This window comes from Jaculus jaculus, chromosome 22, assembly GCF_020740685.1.
Source record: "Jaculus jaculus isolate mJacJac1 chromosome 22, mJacJac1.mat.Y.cur, whole genome shotgun sequence".
In the NCBI taxonomy this organism is placed as follows: Eukaryota; Metazoa; Chordata; class Mammalia; order Rodentia; family Dipodidae; genus Jaculus; species Jaculus jaculus.
In genome coordinates, this window is record NC_059123.1 from 8,311,820 (window position 1) to 8,329,228 (window position 17,409).

At 42.2% G+C, this 17,409-nt stretch overlaps 1 protein-coding gene across 2 annotated transcripts in view; it reads right to left on the reverse strand.

The window, feature by feature from the left end:
- The window catches only part of Itpr2 (inositol 1,4,5-trisphosphate receptor type 2), a 457,151-nt gene that overhangs the window by 61,885 nt on the left and 377,857 nt on the right, over positions 1 to 17,409 (reverse strand). For both annotated transcript variants that reach the window (XM_045139538.1, XM_045139536.1), the window contains exons 49-51: positions 15,610 to 15,785; positions 10,092 to 10,256; positions 6,219 to 6,414 (exon numbers count right to left, since the gene is read on the reverse strand). In XM_045139538.1, coding sequence (XP_044995473.1) covers positions 6,219 to 6,414; positions 10,092 to 10,256; positions 15,610 to 15,785 — 537 coding nt within the window. The remainder of the gene's footprint in view (positions 1 to 6,218; positions 6,415 to 10,091; positions 10,257 to 15,609; positions 15,786 to 17,409) is intronic.

The window sequence follows — 17,409 nt, forward strand, 5'->3', positions numbered from 1 at the left end:
GCCTGCAATCCTGGGACTGGGGAGGCAGAGGCAGAGGGGTCCCTGGAGCTTGCTTCCCAGTCGGTCTAGCCTAGGTGGCAAGCGCCAGACCAACGAGCGACCCTGTCTCAACAAAGGTGGACGACGCCTGAGGAATGACACCCAAAGTTGTCTCCACGAGCATCACACACGTGCACCTATGCACACATGCACACACACTCATGTCCAGACATATTAATATTATTACCACACTTAGCTCCATAGCCATATAAAAAAAAGGTGACGAGTCAGATGTCTCTAGCCCCTGACCCAGAGCTCATCAAACTTGAGGATGACACGAATGATGTCTTGCCAGACAGCCTCAGGATCCAAAAAGGAACCTCGAATCTCATGGGACGAAAGTTGCTGAAACCAAGAAGTCGTAGTCTTGAGTAGCCCCACTCTACCCAGCGGATGACCTGTGACATCCTAGTACTGTAGCTGGGCAGGAAGATGTAGAAATAAATGAATGCATGGCTTCCGATGTGAGGTCCCAAACTTCCAAGTATCAGAGTATGGGACGTGTGTTATTTAAGGTTCAGCAGCCGAGCCATCAGATGGGCATTCTAGCCCAGAGTTGGCCATGGGAGGGGCAGAGTTTGATGTGACTCCAAGCTCAGCCAGAATGAGACAGTGAGAGGGTGCACAGGTAGGGTGACTGGACCCCTGAAAGTTAAAAAAAAGGCAGGAAAGTCTGTACTTGTTGGAAATCAAAGATGATCTGTCTTCTTGTCTCTTGCCTCGTTCCCTAGACCTGTTTTTCCACAAACAGGATCCCTTCTGGGAGGGAGGCTTTTATTTTATTTTTTTTTCTTCACAGGATTTAAACATTGTGGTGGTCAGGGCTAGTCTCTTCCTGAGACAGCCCCCAGTCCTGACCAACCAGCTGACCCTCTGGTTCACCAGAGCCGGAAGACAGCCCAGCACTATGAGGTGTTACACACTTTGGCAAGGGGTTAGGGAGAAGGCTTTGATGCCCAGCACCCATGTAAGTGCCTAATGTGGTGGTATCTGCCTATAATCCCGAAGCTGGAGAGTCTGAGACAGGAGGATCCCTAGGGCTTCCTGGCTAGCTAATCTAACTTCATTGCAAGACTGTGCCTCAGAAAGGAAATAAAAATAAATCAAGGTAGAGAGCAATTGACCTGTGGCCTCCACATGTCCAAGTGCATGCATGCTCATGCGTATACACACACACACACACACACACACACACACACAAACTCACCCATACAAGCACACCCTGCCCACACATGCAAATGAATACGCATAAATAAATTTTACGGTGTAAGAGTAATAGGAGAGATGGGTATAAATTCTGAGCGACAGCAAACAGCTGACTCCAGATAGGTCCCTTTAAAGGAGTCATGGAAGTTCTGCATGCGAAGAAAAGGAGTAATTCCAGGTATAGTTTGCCTGATCAAAGACACCTGGACAGTGGAGGTCAGGAAAAGCTGAGTCCCATGAGTTACTGGGCCAGTCATGTTCCACCAAGCGCCCACAGCTGGGGCAGACCCCGTGAATCAGAGGCCTGCTTGGAACGGCTGTCATGTGTGTGTGGCGACTGTGGTACTCTGGGTGAATGGCAAGGAGACAAGACAAGACCCTGGCACTAAGGACAGGTGTGAGAGACACTGTCACTTCTAGTTTCAAAAGAGACGTCCCTCCTGACAGATTTCTCCGGCACTGCTGAGCAACATGTCTTGTGTAGGAAGCTGCAGCCTTGGGTGCAGAGGTGGGACCTGAAACTTCCTTAAGTCCCCAACGCCACCTGCAAACCGCCTCCTCCCCTCTCTCCGCACAGGCCAGGCTCAGCTGTCCGGGCCTCCCTCTCCACCTCTCCTTACTCCCAGTCTGCTGGTTTTCTGGCCATCACTTCACACCCTGAAGAACAGCACAGCCCTGCATTCCAGGGTCCACTCTCCACCCGAGTGACTTCACTCAACACACGGTCAGCTCTAAGCAAACAGCGCTCGCTGGACACCTGAGCTTTATACTGGACATCAGCTGGGCTCCCACTAAAGTTCAAAAAGTCCTGCCCAAACTCACACTGACATTGAAGCCTAGTGTGAAATACTTAGAGATGGAAACTTTGAGACAGGATTCGGTCATGAGGGTTCTCCTTGTGGGTGGATTAATCCATTCATGGATTAATCAACAGGTTATCTCAAAAGTGGGTCTCTCTTTTTTTTTTTTTAAATTTGAGAGTGACAGACAGAGAGAGAAAGACAGATAGAGGGAGAGAGAGAGAATGGGCGCGCCAGGGCTTCCAGCCTCTGCAAACGAACTCCAGACGCGTGCGCCCCCTTGTGCATCTGGCTAACGTGGGACCTGGGGAACCGAGCCTCGAACCGGGGTCCTTAGGCTTCACAGGCAAGCGCTTAACCGCTAAGCCATCTCTCCAGCCCAAAAGTGGGTCTCTTATAAAAACTAGCTTGGCTGTCTTGCAGTGGTGTGTGCCCTGTGCTCTTATCACATGTCAGGTACAGATCCTCACCAGATGCCAATGCTACATTCTTGGCTTTCCCAGCCTCTAGAACCATGAGCTAATGAACCCCTGCATTTTGCAAACTACCCACTCTCAAGTAATCTGCTACAGCAACAGCAAACAGACTTAAAACATATAGTATATAGTGCGAGCTAGAAATGAAATTTAAAGTATGAAGACAGGGGTGGAGAGATTGCTCAGTGGTTAAGGCGCCTGCAAAGCCTGAAAACCTGGATTTGATTCCCCAGTACCCCAGTAAAGCCAGATGCACAAAGTGGCACATACATCTGGAGATTGTTTGCAGCAGCTAGCATGCCTATTCTCTATGTCTCTTCTCTGCCTCTCTCTGCTTGCAAATAAATAAATATTCAAAAAATGCAGATGAAGTTTTTAGAGAGCTTTATATGTATTCTCAGTATGAAACAAAGATGTTCAGCCTTTGAAAATCAAGACTTAATGTCATTAGCTGGTCCCATATGTTATATTTTCATAGTATTTAGAAAATATCTATATAAATGTACATAAACAATGTCAGTAAAGAACCTGAAATTTTAGTTTCATATTTTCCACATATGAAGAAAACATGTTCATAACATAGCACCAATACCCTGCTTAAATAACAAGAAAATGATATTTACCACAGGATTCACAAAACAATAGCCACCATACATACGTTGATTCCACAGATTTCAATGTGTCCACTTCACATGTACTCTCTACTGAGCGACTCAGTGTGACTGGAGTCAATCCAGCAAGTGCTTAAAAGAGTGGGCTGGAGAGATGGCTTAGTGGTTAAGGCACCTGCCTGTGAAGCCTAGCGACCCAGGTTTCCTTCCTCAGTACCCATGTCCAGCCAGATGTACAAAGTGGCTCATGCATCGGGAATTTGTCTGCAGTGGCTGGGGGCCCTGGTATAGCCATTCTCTCTCTCTCTCTTCTCTCTATCTCTTTCCTCTTGCAAATAAATAAAAACATATTTTTTAAAACAATGTAAAGATTGTTGAGAGCTGACCATTTATGACGCACAAAGAGTTTAGTAACATTGGAACTTTCCCGGCAGGTACATAAGACCTGTGGTTATGGACTGAATGTTCAATGTCCCCCAAAGCCATGAACTGAAGGCTTGTCCCTGGAGCCACCAGATCTTTAGGAATGAGGCTGGAGGAAAGAAGTTAGATCATGCAGGTGTGAGCTGGGAGCAGGTATTGGGACCTCTGCTCTTGCTGCCCCTCTGCCTCCAGTGACCATCACGTGAGGTTTGCACACCCATGACACTCAGTTTTGCCGCAGGCCCAGAGTGACGGGCCAAGTGACCATTCGCCAGAAACTATGAACTAAAACAAGCCACTTCTTTTTTAATATTATTATTATTTTAATTTTTTATTTATTTATTTGAGAGCGACAGACACAGAGAGAAAGACAGATAGAGGAAGAGAGAGAGAATGGGTGTGCCAGGGCTTCCAGCCTCTGCAAACGAACTCCAGACGCGTGCGCCCCCTTGTGCATCTGGCTAATGTGGGACCTGGGGAACCGAGCCTCGAACCAGGGTCCTTAGGCTTCACAGGCAAGCGCTTAACCACTAAGCCATCTCTCCAGCCCGCCACTTCTTTTTACTAACACGATTTCCTTGGTAATTTAGCATAGCCATGAATGAAATTGGCTAGCATGCCTATACAGTTCACTAAAACTATTATGTAAGGAAAAACGGGCAATAAGGGAGATGCTTCTAAATCCCAGTGAATAAGGAGAAATCTATAGGTGTGGGGTTCAGGAATGTCTTCCGTTTCTTATGTATTTGATGGTGTTTCTTCTGTGCCCCTTCGACTCACTGATGGGTTTAAATGCCACTTAGTTCTTACACGGTCTTAAAAATATTGCTGTATAGTATCAGTTGAACAATTAAGAAATATTTGTTGGGCTGGAGAGATGGCTTACCTGTTAAGCGCTTGCCTGTGAAGCCTAAGGACCCTGGTTCGAGGCTCAATTCTCCAGGACCCACGTTAGCCAGATGCACAAGGGGGCACATACATCTGGAGTTCGTTTGCAGAGGCTGGAAGCCCTGGCGCTCCCATTCTCCCTCCCTCCCTCCTTCCCTCTCTCTCTCTCTCTCCCTCTTTCTTTCTCTGTCACTCTCAAATAAATAATAAACAAAAAAATTTTAAAAAAGAAATATTCGTTAAAGCCAAGAAAAGTATCATGTAGGCTGCCACAAATTAAACCCTAGTTTTAAGTTTGTTTTACTTTGAGGAAAGAAAGTGTGTGTGTGGGTATGTGTGTATATTTGTGCATGTATATTTATGTATGTGTTTGTGTGTGTGTGTGTGTGTGTGTGTGTATATATATATGTATATATATATATATATGTATATACACATACATGAAACGTATGTCATTTTTTTGTGATCTCTAACTCAAAGTCAGAGGAATCACCCCCCAAAAATCTCAGCAAATGAAGAACTAAGTTTCTCTCTAGCAAAGCAGGATGGGGGAGGGGGAGGAGCAGCAGAGGGAATTTAACCACGGCGACAATGCTCTATAAGGCGGGAAGCAGGCTCAGAACAAGTACAGTGAATACTTCATCCAAAATGACAGGGAACTACACGCTCTCATAACACGAATCTCAATAAGCAGACATCGGTGGTTCGTGACCAGCCGGATGACGTCAAACAAATCTCACGCACGGATTCCAGTGGTCACACAGTGACAAACTGGATCCTTTAATCACAGTATTTTCAGTATGTCTTTCATAATATAGGTCTTAGTCTCTGTTGCTTTCCAAATGGGAGCATTTATCATTTAAAATGATCCAACTCTAATGATCTTATCCTGCCATCGCACATGTATGGAGCAGTAATGGTTGGATAAGGTTTGCTAACAAGCTCCAGACTGTTCTTTGGGAAGATGGGAGGGAAAGGAAGAACTCAGTCGTCAGTCTCGGCAGAAGTGTGGACTGTGTTCTGGAATATGGTGAGCGCTAGTGAACCAGTCAGACCGGGGTTAGATGACATCTCTTGTGAATTTCCCTAGCCACACTGACGAGTATTTCACATTTTTGACTTGTACATGGTGCGTTAAGTTACTGTGTCATTGATCAAATGTCCCACCAGAAGCAACATGAGAGAAGGGACTGTTTTGACTAACATCGTGGCAATGAAGGCGTGGAGGCCAGGCACAGTGCATCCAAAGTCGGGAAGCAGAAAGTGGCCAGGAAATGGATCAGGGCTGGAGATATGGCTCAGCAGTTAAAGGCACTTGCTTGCAAAGCCTTAATGGCCTGCGTTCAATTCCCCACTATCCACATAAAGCCAGATGCACAAAGAGGTGCATGCATCTGAGGCTCGTTTGCAGCAGCAGGAAGCCCTGGTGCGCCCACACTCGCTCATTCTGTTTCTCTCTCTATAATGAACATATAAATGAAAATATTTTGTATAAGAAAGTGGATCAGGCTATAAAACCTCAAGGCCTGCCCCCCCATGACCCACTTCCTCCAGCAAGGCTCTACTTAGACTCCTGAAGTTTCTCCAGCCTCCCAAACAGCACCATGAGCGTGGAGTCAGTGTTCAAGTACACAAGCCCACGGGACGTTTCCTATGCAGACCACATAGTGGTAAGTGAAAATCTGACCCATCAGCATCTGTCCAAAACTCCTCAAGGAGGCCGTGCCTAGGCCACACCTCCGACCGGGGCAAGCCGGGGCAGTGGTCACAGTTACCTGTCGCTGGAGTCCTGTGCTTCAGCCTGTCCACCTCCATGGTGAAGTCATCCTTTAGAAACAGGAAGCCGACGATAGAGAACAGGTATACCAGGATGAGAGCCAGCACTGCCGTCAGGATAATAGAGCGGCCGTTCCGTGTGACGCTTTTGATGACATTAAGCAGGGTCTCTTCTCTGTACACCAAATCAAAAAGCTACAGAATACAACCCAAACAAGGGAGAAGGCAAGGCTGAGAGAGGAGGGCATGAAGAGAAAAGCAAATATAAACACAAGCCACTCGAATGTGACTAGGAAAAAATAACCTAAGCCACTCAAAAGGTGAACCAAAACATCTAAGTTGGAATATAGTAATAAGGTTCTGCAATAAGTCTCAGTGGAACACAGCATATACAAGTTGTTGCTTGCATAATCAATGTAATATCACTTTCCTAAGATGTTATAGAAATAATATGCTTGCGTTGGAATTTAATTTTTTGGTTTATGCCTGTGTGTGTGTGTGTGTGTATGTGTGTGTGTGTGTGTGTGTGTGCGTGCACACCCACACAGCATGGTGTGCACGTGGAGGTCTGAGGACAACCTCACGGTTTGTCCTTCCACCTTCCATTTGAGACTAGGTCTCTCTCCTATTGAACCACAGCATGTGACAGTCTAGCTGGCCCACGAGCTTCCTCCAGATTCTCCTGGTTCCCATTTCCATAGGCATGTTGGGGTCAAAGCTGTGTATGCCCCTTCACTTCTGGCTTCATGCAGGCGCTGGGGAGTTGAACTTGGGCCAGCAGACTTGTAAGCGAGTATCTTTAACACTTGAGCCATCTCCCTAGCCTCACATTTGATTTCAGAGAAATTATAATGCTAGCCCCATCTAAGTTTATGGACAAATGGCAGATTCATTAAATGTATTTCTTAGGCAAGGGACTAGAAGTGAAATTAAAAGAATAACTTTATGAGCCTAGTGCAATAGAAAAGTTCTAAAATTCAAAATCATTTAATAAATGTGAATATTTTCCTTCCTATGGGTATGTAAAATCAAGGGCAAAATATAGTGTGTTTCTCTGTGCTTTTAGAAGGAGAACTATAAAACAAAAATGTAACAGACCATTTTCCTCATTCACTTCCCCTAATGGGTTATTACTCATTTTGTCTATGTGCTAGTTAAGAACACGAATATGTGTCTGTTGCCAAAACTAAGAGCTGTTTACTATAATGCCACATTACCTGTTTTATTGTACGAGGCTGATTAGAAGAAATACAATTGTCTTCATTTAAAAAATAAAACAGAAATATCTGCTCAAAAGTGAACCCTATCTTTAAACTGGATAACTGAGGTTTATGCTCCTCTCTCCGTGGTCAAGAATCAGGATCTCTGAAGGGCTGAAATGATCACTTAGCTGCCGTGAGTCCTTTCTAGGAGCACCAAGGCCTTGCGTGTCTGAGTGCTCAGGGTTACACGGTTACTTCCCACTCTAATAGCAGTCGTACAAATAATTGCTGGAGAGACTCTAACATGTTTGCTCACTTTAGGGAACTGATTATTTTATGACAGTCGAATTAAAAGAAAAGTTTAACTACTTTACTGCTTATCTCCTTGAAGGTTGTTGCTATTGTTAGAAATAAAGTCAATATTCATTAAAGACTAATTAACTAATGCAAACTCAACTTCCAGCTGGCCATTACTCTGGCTTCCTCAGTGTATTTAGACGTTGAATGACAGAAAGGAAATTCTCGTTCACTTTAACTCAACAGTGGCTTGAGTCACAGTTCTTTGAATGTGCCCTTACAGGGGGCCCTAGGGAACACTGGCTCCTTCCCACACCCTGTCTACAGCCCAGCACCTGAACTTTACCTATGCAGAAGGTATCAGTGTTGGACAGGTTGATGTTTCTTTCTGAAAGGGAAATCTAAAGTGTTTCTCTTCATTACTGTGGATAAAGGACTGGCATTGATAGGCACAACACAGAGATCGTACTAAATGTTTTTTGTAGTAAGGGGGATTGAACCTAGAGCCTCGTGCATCCTAGGGAAGTGCCACATGCCCGTCCCTCATATTTAAACCTCTGAAAACATCAAGATGCTTAATACTATTAATTTCATACTTTGAAATTTAAATTACCATTTAATACTACTAAGTTGATACTATATGTGGTATTATGTACATTACAATTTCCTTCTAGTATCCTAAACATCAAAATGACCTGAAATACATTCACAACTCAATAAAAATAAGCTAGCATAAGTATTATAAGATTTGAAAGATGAAAGTTCGTAATTACATAATAGAAAATAAAGGTATCCTGTTGCTAATAACTCATGTAATAATTTGAACACATCTCTATTTTATCAGGTATCTTTCCTTGGAAATTTACCAACATCATTTCATGTCCTTCATATTCTATCTGTAATGGTCCTTGGTATGAATAATCTTATGTATTATTCCTAACCGTTGTATGAATTAGAAAGTTGAAGCTAAAACATTTATAGGCTCATCAATTTATATATGCATTAAATACATATGGCATTTTTATAACAATTATAACTCAATAAAGTGCCTCAAAAATGATTAGGTTATTACACGTCATGGGTGAAAATGCTGGGTCTAATAGGGTTTTGTATGCCATAGGTAAAACAAAAAACAGCATTTTTCAAGTGAGTCATTATAGGCACAGAATAAAACGTATTGTTGAGCAAGCTCACTTTCCTGCCTGGAAGATAAATTTGTATGGAGACAGAATAGACATGTCTGCTCCTCCACTCTGATGAAGACGGGGGAACACTGGGGCCAGCAACTGCCTTTTGATCCTCAGCTTGTCTCTAAGAATGATTTTGTTGAACAGCGTTTGCCGTGGTATGTCCCCTATGGACTACAGAGAGACATGAAATGTCCCTGTGGCATGACAGTGATGACAAACCAGACCACGCTTTAAGTTTCAAAAAGCCAAAATCATGTTTTCCCACCGACTTCTTTTCTAGTTCACGACTACAGAACACTTTGTGTGCAGGGAGGAAAGACGTCGGAAGCTGGGTCTGGTGCATGTGTGACCCCAGCACGTGGGAGACTGAGGCAGGAGAATTGCACAACGTAAGGTGAAGGCCAGCCTGGGTTACATCGTGAGTCCCACCATTGAAAGAAAAAGAGAAAGAAGGAGAAAGAAAGAGAGAGAGGGAGGGAGGGAGGGAGGGAAGGAAGGAAGGAAACAAAAAAAAAAAGAGGGAAAGGGGGCTGGAGAGATGGCTTAGCGGTTAAGCGCTTGCCTGTGAAGCCTAAGGACCCCGGTTCGAGGCGCGGTTCCCCAGGTCCCACGTTACCCAGATGCACAAGGGGGCGCACGCGTCTGGAGTTCGTTTGCAGAGGCTGGAAGCCCTGGCGCGCCCATTCTCTCCCTCTCCCTCTATCTGTCTTTCTCTCTGTGTCTGTCGCTCTCAAATAAATAAATAAATAAATTATAAAAAAAAGAGGGAAAGGAAGAAATCTACTTAAAGACTTAAACACATGAAGATACACAGCGAACACATGAACTCTGGGACCACACTTAGAGTGACTCACTTCCCCTCTATCACTAGTTTTGATCTGCCTCTTCTTACTTAAATGCCATCATAATGACTATCATAACATTTACTGCTATAAGCAAAACACAGTGACTTCAGCATGTGAGGACATATATCCAATCTCCCCTACTCAGCTTTGGAAGCTTTGAACAGACAGAGACGAAAGACCATCAGCCATATCTCCCCCCGCCCCAACCCACACAGGAAATCCTAAAAATAACACAGTTTTGTCCTACATGGCAGCTTCTGTGTAAAGCAACGCAACCAAAGGCTAAGAAGGCCTCAGGTGTGCTTTGGGCTCTGACCGCCCACGTGCACCGGGCTCACCAGGAAGCCGTAGAAGAACTCGTGCGCGAAGAGACCCAGAGTGCAGACCAGCACGTAGGCCACGTGATAGAGGAAGGCCATGTCCAGGATGACAGCCCGGTACCCTCGGGTAAACGTGCCTCGGTTCCCCACGAAACTCACCAGGAAGACGACCTTATTACAGAGCTGAAGGGAAGAAAAAAAATAATAATAAAGATTATGTATGGCCTCAAGCTCACATGCGTAACAGCGCGCTGGTAAGTGGAACTTGGACGGTCATGAACCTGTGCGTGGTAACCGAAGGCGTGGAAGGACTCAACCTAAAATCAGCAGTGACCTGAACCCTCCCAGGAAACTCCAGGCAAGTCACACAGGACTGGCATTATCGTAAAGACTAGCTGTCTCCTAATTTACATACCCTGAGCCTAACAACCCCCCCTCACACACACACACACACACACACACACACACACACTAATGCTCCATTTGTTTCTCTTCTGTACAAAATGGTAAGACCAATCTAACACTTCCACTTTAAAAATAACTGTGAGAAAGAAAAAAATAATAATAATCAAGAGCCAGGCGTGGTGGCACACGCCTTTAATCCCAGCACTCAGGAGGCAGAGGTAGGAGGATTGCCATGAGTTCAAGGCTACCCTGAGACTACATAGTGAATTCCAGGACAGCCTGGGCTAGAGTGAGACCCTACCTTGAAAAAAAAAAAAAAACCCCACATAAAAACCAATCAAGTAAATGACCCATTTTTAGACACTGTTTTTAAAAAAGACAAAGCATTACAGGTGGAGAATCTTTAGAAGATATTAAAGCTTGGGGTTAGTAGTTAAGTCGTTCACCTGCAAAGCCTAAGGACCCAGGTTTGATTCCCTAGCACCCACGTTAGCCAGATGCACAAGGGGGCACACGCGTCTGGAGTTCGTCTGCAGTGGCTGGAGGCCCTGGAGTGCCCATTCTCTCTCTTTCTCTCTGCCTCTTCCTCTGTCTCTCTCAAATAAATAAATAAATAAAATATATTCTTAAAAAGATATTAAAAAGCCTGGTGTGGTGGCACATGCCTTTAATCCCAGCACTCAGGAGGCACACGTAGGAGGATTGTGGTGAGTTCGAGGCCATCCTGAGAATACAGAGTGAATTCCAGGTCAGCCTAGGCTACAGTGAGACCCTACCTCAAAAAAACAAACAAACAACAACAACAACAAAAAAAAAAGGCGTATTTCACTGTGGATTTGGAGGTATAGCTCAGTGGTAGAGCTAGTATGTATGTATAAGGCTGAGTTGGGTTCACAATAGCAGAAAGAAAATCTTTCACTGACATTTATAGTGTTTTCCTTTATTATATAAAAATATTAGGGCTGGAGAGATGACTTAGCAGTTAAGGTGCTTGCCTACAAAGCCAAAAGACCCGGATTCAGGTCCCCAGGACCTACGTAAGCCAGATGTACAAGGTAGTACATGTGTCTGGAGTTTGCGGTGGCTGGAAGCCCTGGCACACCCATTATCTCTCTTTCTATCTGCCTCTTTATCTCTTTCTCAACAACATATATACATATATAGATAGATAGATAGATAGATAGATAGATAGATAGATATAGATAGATAGATAGATAGATATCTCTCTCTATATATATAGATCTCTCTCTCTCTATCTATCTCTATACATACATACATACATACATACATACATACATACATACATATATATATATATATATATATATATATATATATATATATATATGGAGAGAGAGAGAGAGACAGTGTGAACTGAGAGACACTAATGATTGAAAGCACTTGCTTGCAAAGCTTGTAGCCTGGGTTCAATTTCCCAATGTCCATGCAAAGCCACTCGCAAAAAGTGATGCAGGCATCTGGTGTCCTTCTGCAATGGAAAGTGCACACCCTACACTCTCACACGGAAATAAATAATAAATAATACAATATTTTCTAAAAATTGAAACAACCAAAATAAGCAGAGTGGCTAAGCAGATATATAGCATTCATATAATGGAATGGAAATCTATCTAGCTAACTGGAAATAGAGTTGCTAAAATGAAGTTTATAAAAATTCTTAATGATATGAAAAATCATTGAGCATTTACAAATTTATAAAATGTACCCTTATATTTTTGTTTTTAATTTATGTCACCTTGACTAAAATATAATGTGGTAGATGCAACAAACAAACTGTATGTGGGCTGGTGGTTAAAGCGTTTGCCTGCAAAGCCAATGGACCCAGATTCAATTCCCCAGGACCCATGTAAGCCAGATGCACAAGGGGGCGCACGCATCTGGAATTCATTTGCAGTGGCTGGAGGCCCTGGCGCGCCCATTCTCTCTCTATTTATCTCCCTCTTTCTCTGTCAAATAAATAAATAAAAATAAAAAGCTATATAGAAGATGTGTTTTGCAACAACAAAAAATTTGAATTTTTTGTAATGTCTCAAACATTGGTTATGATAAGACAAACTAGTTGAAACCTAGACAACAGTTCAATTTTTAGAAATAAATTAAATTTTGTTAGCCTAAAAATAAAAACCAAGGGCTGGGTAGATGGATCAGTGGTTAAATGGCATTGCTTGCCAAGCCTGCCTGCTTGAGTTCAATTCCCCAGTACCCATATCAGATGCCCAAAGTGGCACATGCATCTGGAGTTTGTTTGCAGTGACAAGTGGCCCTGGCATGTCCATACTAAATAAGGGATAAACAATATTTTAAAACTTAAAAGATTAACAGCTGATAAATACTTAGTCCTCAGCACATAAGTGGAAGTTGTTTCCCTTCAGCGTGATCTCTTTTCCAAGAGGAGACTGTCTACATTTGCTAAACTCTCTGAAAGACAAAGCCCAGAAATATTATTTTATGAACCAAAATAGGAACATCTCACCACCCTGATGTCGAGGTTTTATGATTGCAGTGGGACTCTTTAGACACTCAGTGAAAGGCAGAGGTTGTGACCACCACATCAGGTCCACAGGCCTCGCTCTTTTCAGAATCTTCCATACTGAGACTGTCGGCCGCTCTCGGCGGCTCGGTGAGGGTAGACCAGTTCTCCACTGATGAGAAGAGTGAGATGCCTGATTTGCCTAAAGTGTTCAATTCTGATTTTCACTAAGGGGAAACTGTCAGAGCAATGCTTTCTTTTGTTTTCTTTCTGTTTCTGAAACCTATTACTTCAGCAGTGATGGCTCCACCTGATACACAATGCAAGCATCTATTTGTAAATCAAATTAATAAATATAGTGAAGTCCAAGGTATACAGCATGACTTATTTATGATTTCTTTTTTTTTTTTTCTGTCTCCTGAAGAAAGGTATATCAAGATAATTTTATCATGAATTTGGGATAAAAAAATTTAAGTAGGTGGTTATTCACTAAATTATTTTACTAATCTGTATGACAGGAAAATGAGATATATAAGCTTTTCTACCAATATCATCTCCCATACCAAATTATAATTACTTCATCGAACTTGTCCCAGATTCACACTCATGGCTTACTTTGGCCCAGCAGCCTTGGGCTAGTGGATTATAATGTATCACTTGGTTGATAAACAGGCTCAGTGCCGTTGGAGTACTGGTAGATTCATATAGTTAGCAGGGGAGATATGCATGTTTATTTCAGCAATTAAAGAAAGAAATTGAATATAAAACTTGCCTGGATAAAGGGTCATTTGTTCTGGTGGAAGTATTTTCACCAAAACCAAATCAAAGTTATCCTTTCACACTGTTCTGGAATCGGGAAGGGAAAACACTCTGAATGTTTTTGGATTGTCCCAATAAACATTAGAATGATATCCCCTATCACATTGTCCAAAGATAAAGAACCCAGAAAATGGAGAGACCGGCTCATAAACTTCCAGATGGCAGGCACCAACATCCCTCACCTCCTGGTGGTTTTAATGCCCATTATATTATAGAATAGATGTGCAGCTCATATAATTGTTAGCATAACTGAGCTAGCTCTTATGTTACTTTCTAAAATTTGGATTTTTCTCACATGGATTAATGTCTCATTTGCGTGTAACAGTTTTTGAATAATGTTTTCTTCTTCAAATAATTTGATTTTATATTCACAATGTTTTCTAGAGATAAAAATAACCCAGAGACTTTTAGGAAAAAAAATTATATACATTCATGAAGATTCTTTAATTGTGTTGGTTGGTAATACGATGGAATTAGTTTATTTTCACAGCAGGGAAAGGATAAGTTCAGGTCAGGTGATCACTTCTGAATGTTCACATGTCAAGTGTGAAGTGGAGTAGATGAAGACAAGAAAGTCAGGGTTCCACACAGGAATGACACCTCAGCCTTTGGGAAACCTAGAGATGAGTACGCCTCGTACCTTACAAAACTCTACTGCTGGATCTCTTTAGATGTATAGTGCATTGGTTTCATTAATGCTCTATTTAACTGGGAGTTGTCAAATGCATCGTGTCCAAACTTGCGACGAACTCCAAACACAGAGTTGACCACACAATCTCACCTTCAGGATTCTCAAAAGTCGGTTGGCTAATCTGTTTACTTTCAGTAAATATTTGCCACATGTTTAAGTACAAGGATTATAAAGGGTAAGGATACAAAGATGATTCCTCCCTTAATTTAGTCTCTTGCTAATTAATTGATTTATTCCAGAAAGATTCATTGAACGCTCCCGATATTTAATGTTTAGTTACTATCCTTAAGAATTATATAAGGTAGGAGATAAGCTAGGTCCTACTTACATGCAGCTGAATATAGGACATTTTGAAAGATAAAGAATGTCTTTTAGGTATTATCAGGTGGATATATTAACAGTCCTTACATGCTTATTTCCCTTTTTTTACTTCATCAATTTGATGGTTTAAATTTTCTTCATATTCATTTATGGGTATACTATATATGAAGTTGGCAGAATCCTTTTAATATATTTCTTAGGTAAAAATATTTCTACAAATGCCTCATTTGCTTTTTGAAATCGTACTTCAGTTCACTCACTCTACGCTTACTTAACTAAAGTGTCAAAATGTGCTCCCTTGTTCTAAGATTCTAAAACTTGGTGAAAAATATTAATCTCATTGATATCTTCTACAAGTTTATAGGACTTTTTTTTTTCACATAAAAGGATCCCAATTTTTTTTTTCTTACAGAAGCCTTTCTTAGGTGATTTGATAAAAGGTACTTATTTCTTAAATTCTACTAAATATAATTTAATCTTTTTGAGTGATTTATAAGTCACTTTGGCTGTTAATATGGCTCAGAGTCATTTTGTCAATAGCTATGGGTAGGGACAAGGAGGGCATTAACAATGGATTCCATTAACTGGAAGGCAGAACTGGGTCACTCTGTAAATGCTACTTTCTTAAATATATCAACGCTTTACTCATCTCTTTTTCTTTTCTTCTTTCTCTCTTAAAGAATATACAGATGATACTCTGGTCAACTTGGATTCACAGTAAATTAGCATACATGAACAATAGAACATAATTATACAATAATGTGTGTAATACACTTTAATTTCAATACAAATCTAAGCAAAGTACTTACATTAGCAGCACCCAGAAGTATTAAAGTTGGCCCAAGACCTATGGTGTATATGGATCGGAGCATGACAGACACAAGAAATGGCCGGATGCCCACAGGCTTGGAGAAGAAAAACAGCATGGATGTGCAGATCGCCACTGCTATCCACAGAAGGATGGAGAACAATGGAGACAGGGTACCTAGGAAATGTGGAAGAAGCTTGTTTGATAAGGAGCAGATCTAGAAAAGCCTGAACACCCATTGCCACCCTTCAGAGCAAGTCTAGCCACAGCATGCTGAGTTTCAAAACACCCCTGTTCTCAGCTCTGTGTAATGAGGAGATGTTTGTGAACATGTCACTATTTATTATGTTGCAGAAAAATCTGTGAATCAGATTCAGGCTACTTAAACAGTCCCTAGCTAACGCTCCTTTCATTAAGTGCGAGGACTTTCCATCTCCCTCTCCTCTGGGGATGATTCGCTCTTAATGGACGTATCTACCCGGGAACCTCAATTCAAAGCTGATGATCAATGACCATGATAGGATAATTAAATCGTGTAAAATCGTGTACCGTTTCACTGAATCCATCCCTGGTCTTGTTACTTTATTAGTATAAGTTGCCTTATTATCAAGTCCTGTAAAGGTTCCACTTTGTAGATCATTTGGTTTCTGTAAAATAAAGGCAAGCCCACCATTTTGTCATGGATAGGGGAGGGAATCATGAGCCCTGCACTTCCCTGAGGAGGTATTGGTGGTCACTGGTTGCTGGGGGACAGAAAGAGAGTCATTCCCCTCAATGATATATTCATTAATATGTGGAGGGAAGAAGAAAGTTTTAGTGACAGTAGGAGGTGCGTAAGAGAAGGTAGTGAGGGTTTTATATGACCAAATTAGAATACACATGTATGAAATTGTCAAGGAACAAATACAAAGTAGAGATAATCTTTCCTATTAACTCTACATTTATCTACATACAAGTATATGAGTGTGTACATGTTTAAAAGCCAACATGCATTCCAAACAAAAATTGTTAGGCTATTTAACCATCAGAAAATAAAAGCTCCATGGGCTGGAGAGATAGCTTAGCAATGAAGGCACTTGCCTGCAAAGCCAAAGGATTTAGGTTCGACTCCCTAGTACCCAAGCACAAGGTGACACATGAGTCTGGAGTTTGTTTACAGGGACTAGAGGCCCTGGTGTGTCCCTTTTGTCTCTCTTTCACTATCTCTCTCTCTCAAACAAATAAAAAAGAAAATATTTTTAAAAAGTAAATAAAAACTCCAAACGTTTTTAAAATGAACTGTATTATATAGACAAAACTTCTTAGAAATTTCCCACAAAGGAGGTTTAGAAATATCCTTTAATCCCAGAATTTAGAAAAAACTGTTAATCCCCGAATTTGGGAGGTAGGTGTAGGAGGATTGCCATGAATTTGAGGCCAGCCTGAGACAGAAAGCAAGAAAGGAAGGGAGGGAGGAAGGAAGGGAGAGAGGGAGGAAGGGAGAGAGGGAGAAAGGAAAGAAGGGAGGAAGGGAAGAATGGAGGGAGGGAGGGAGGGAGGGAGGGAGGGAGAAAGGAAGGATGAAGAAAGAAATAAAAAAGAGAGACAGATCTTTCCTTTAAAAAGAAGTCCAGTTCAGGGCTGGAGAGATGGCTTAGCGGTTAAGCGCTTGCCTGTGAAGCCTAAGGACCCCGGTTCGAGGCTCGGTTCCCCAGGTCCCACGTTAGCCAGATGCACAAGGGGGCGCACGCGTCTGGAGTTCGTTTGCAGAGGCTGGAAGCCCTGGCGCGCCCATTCTCTCTCTCTCCCTCTATCTGTCTTT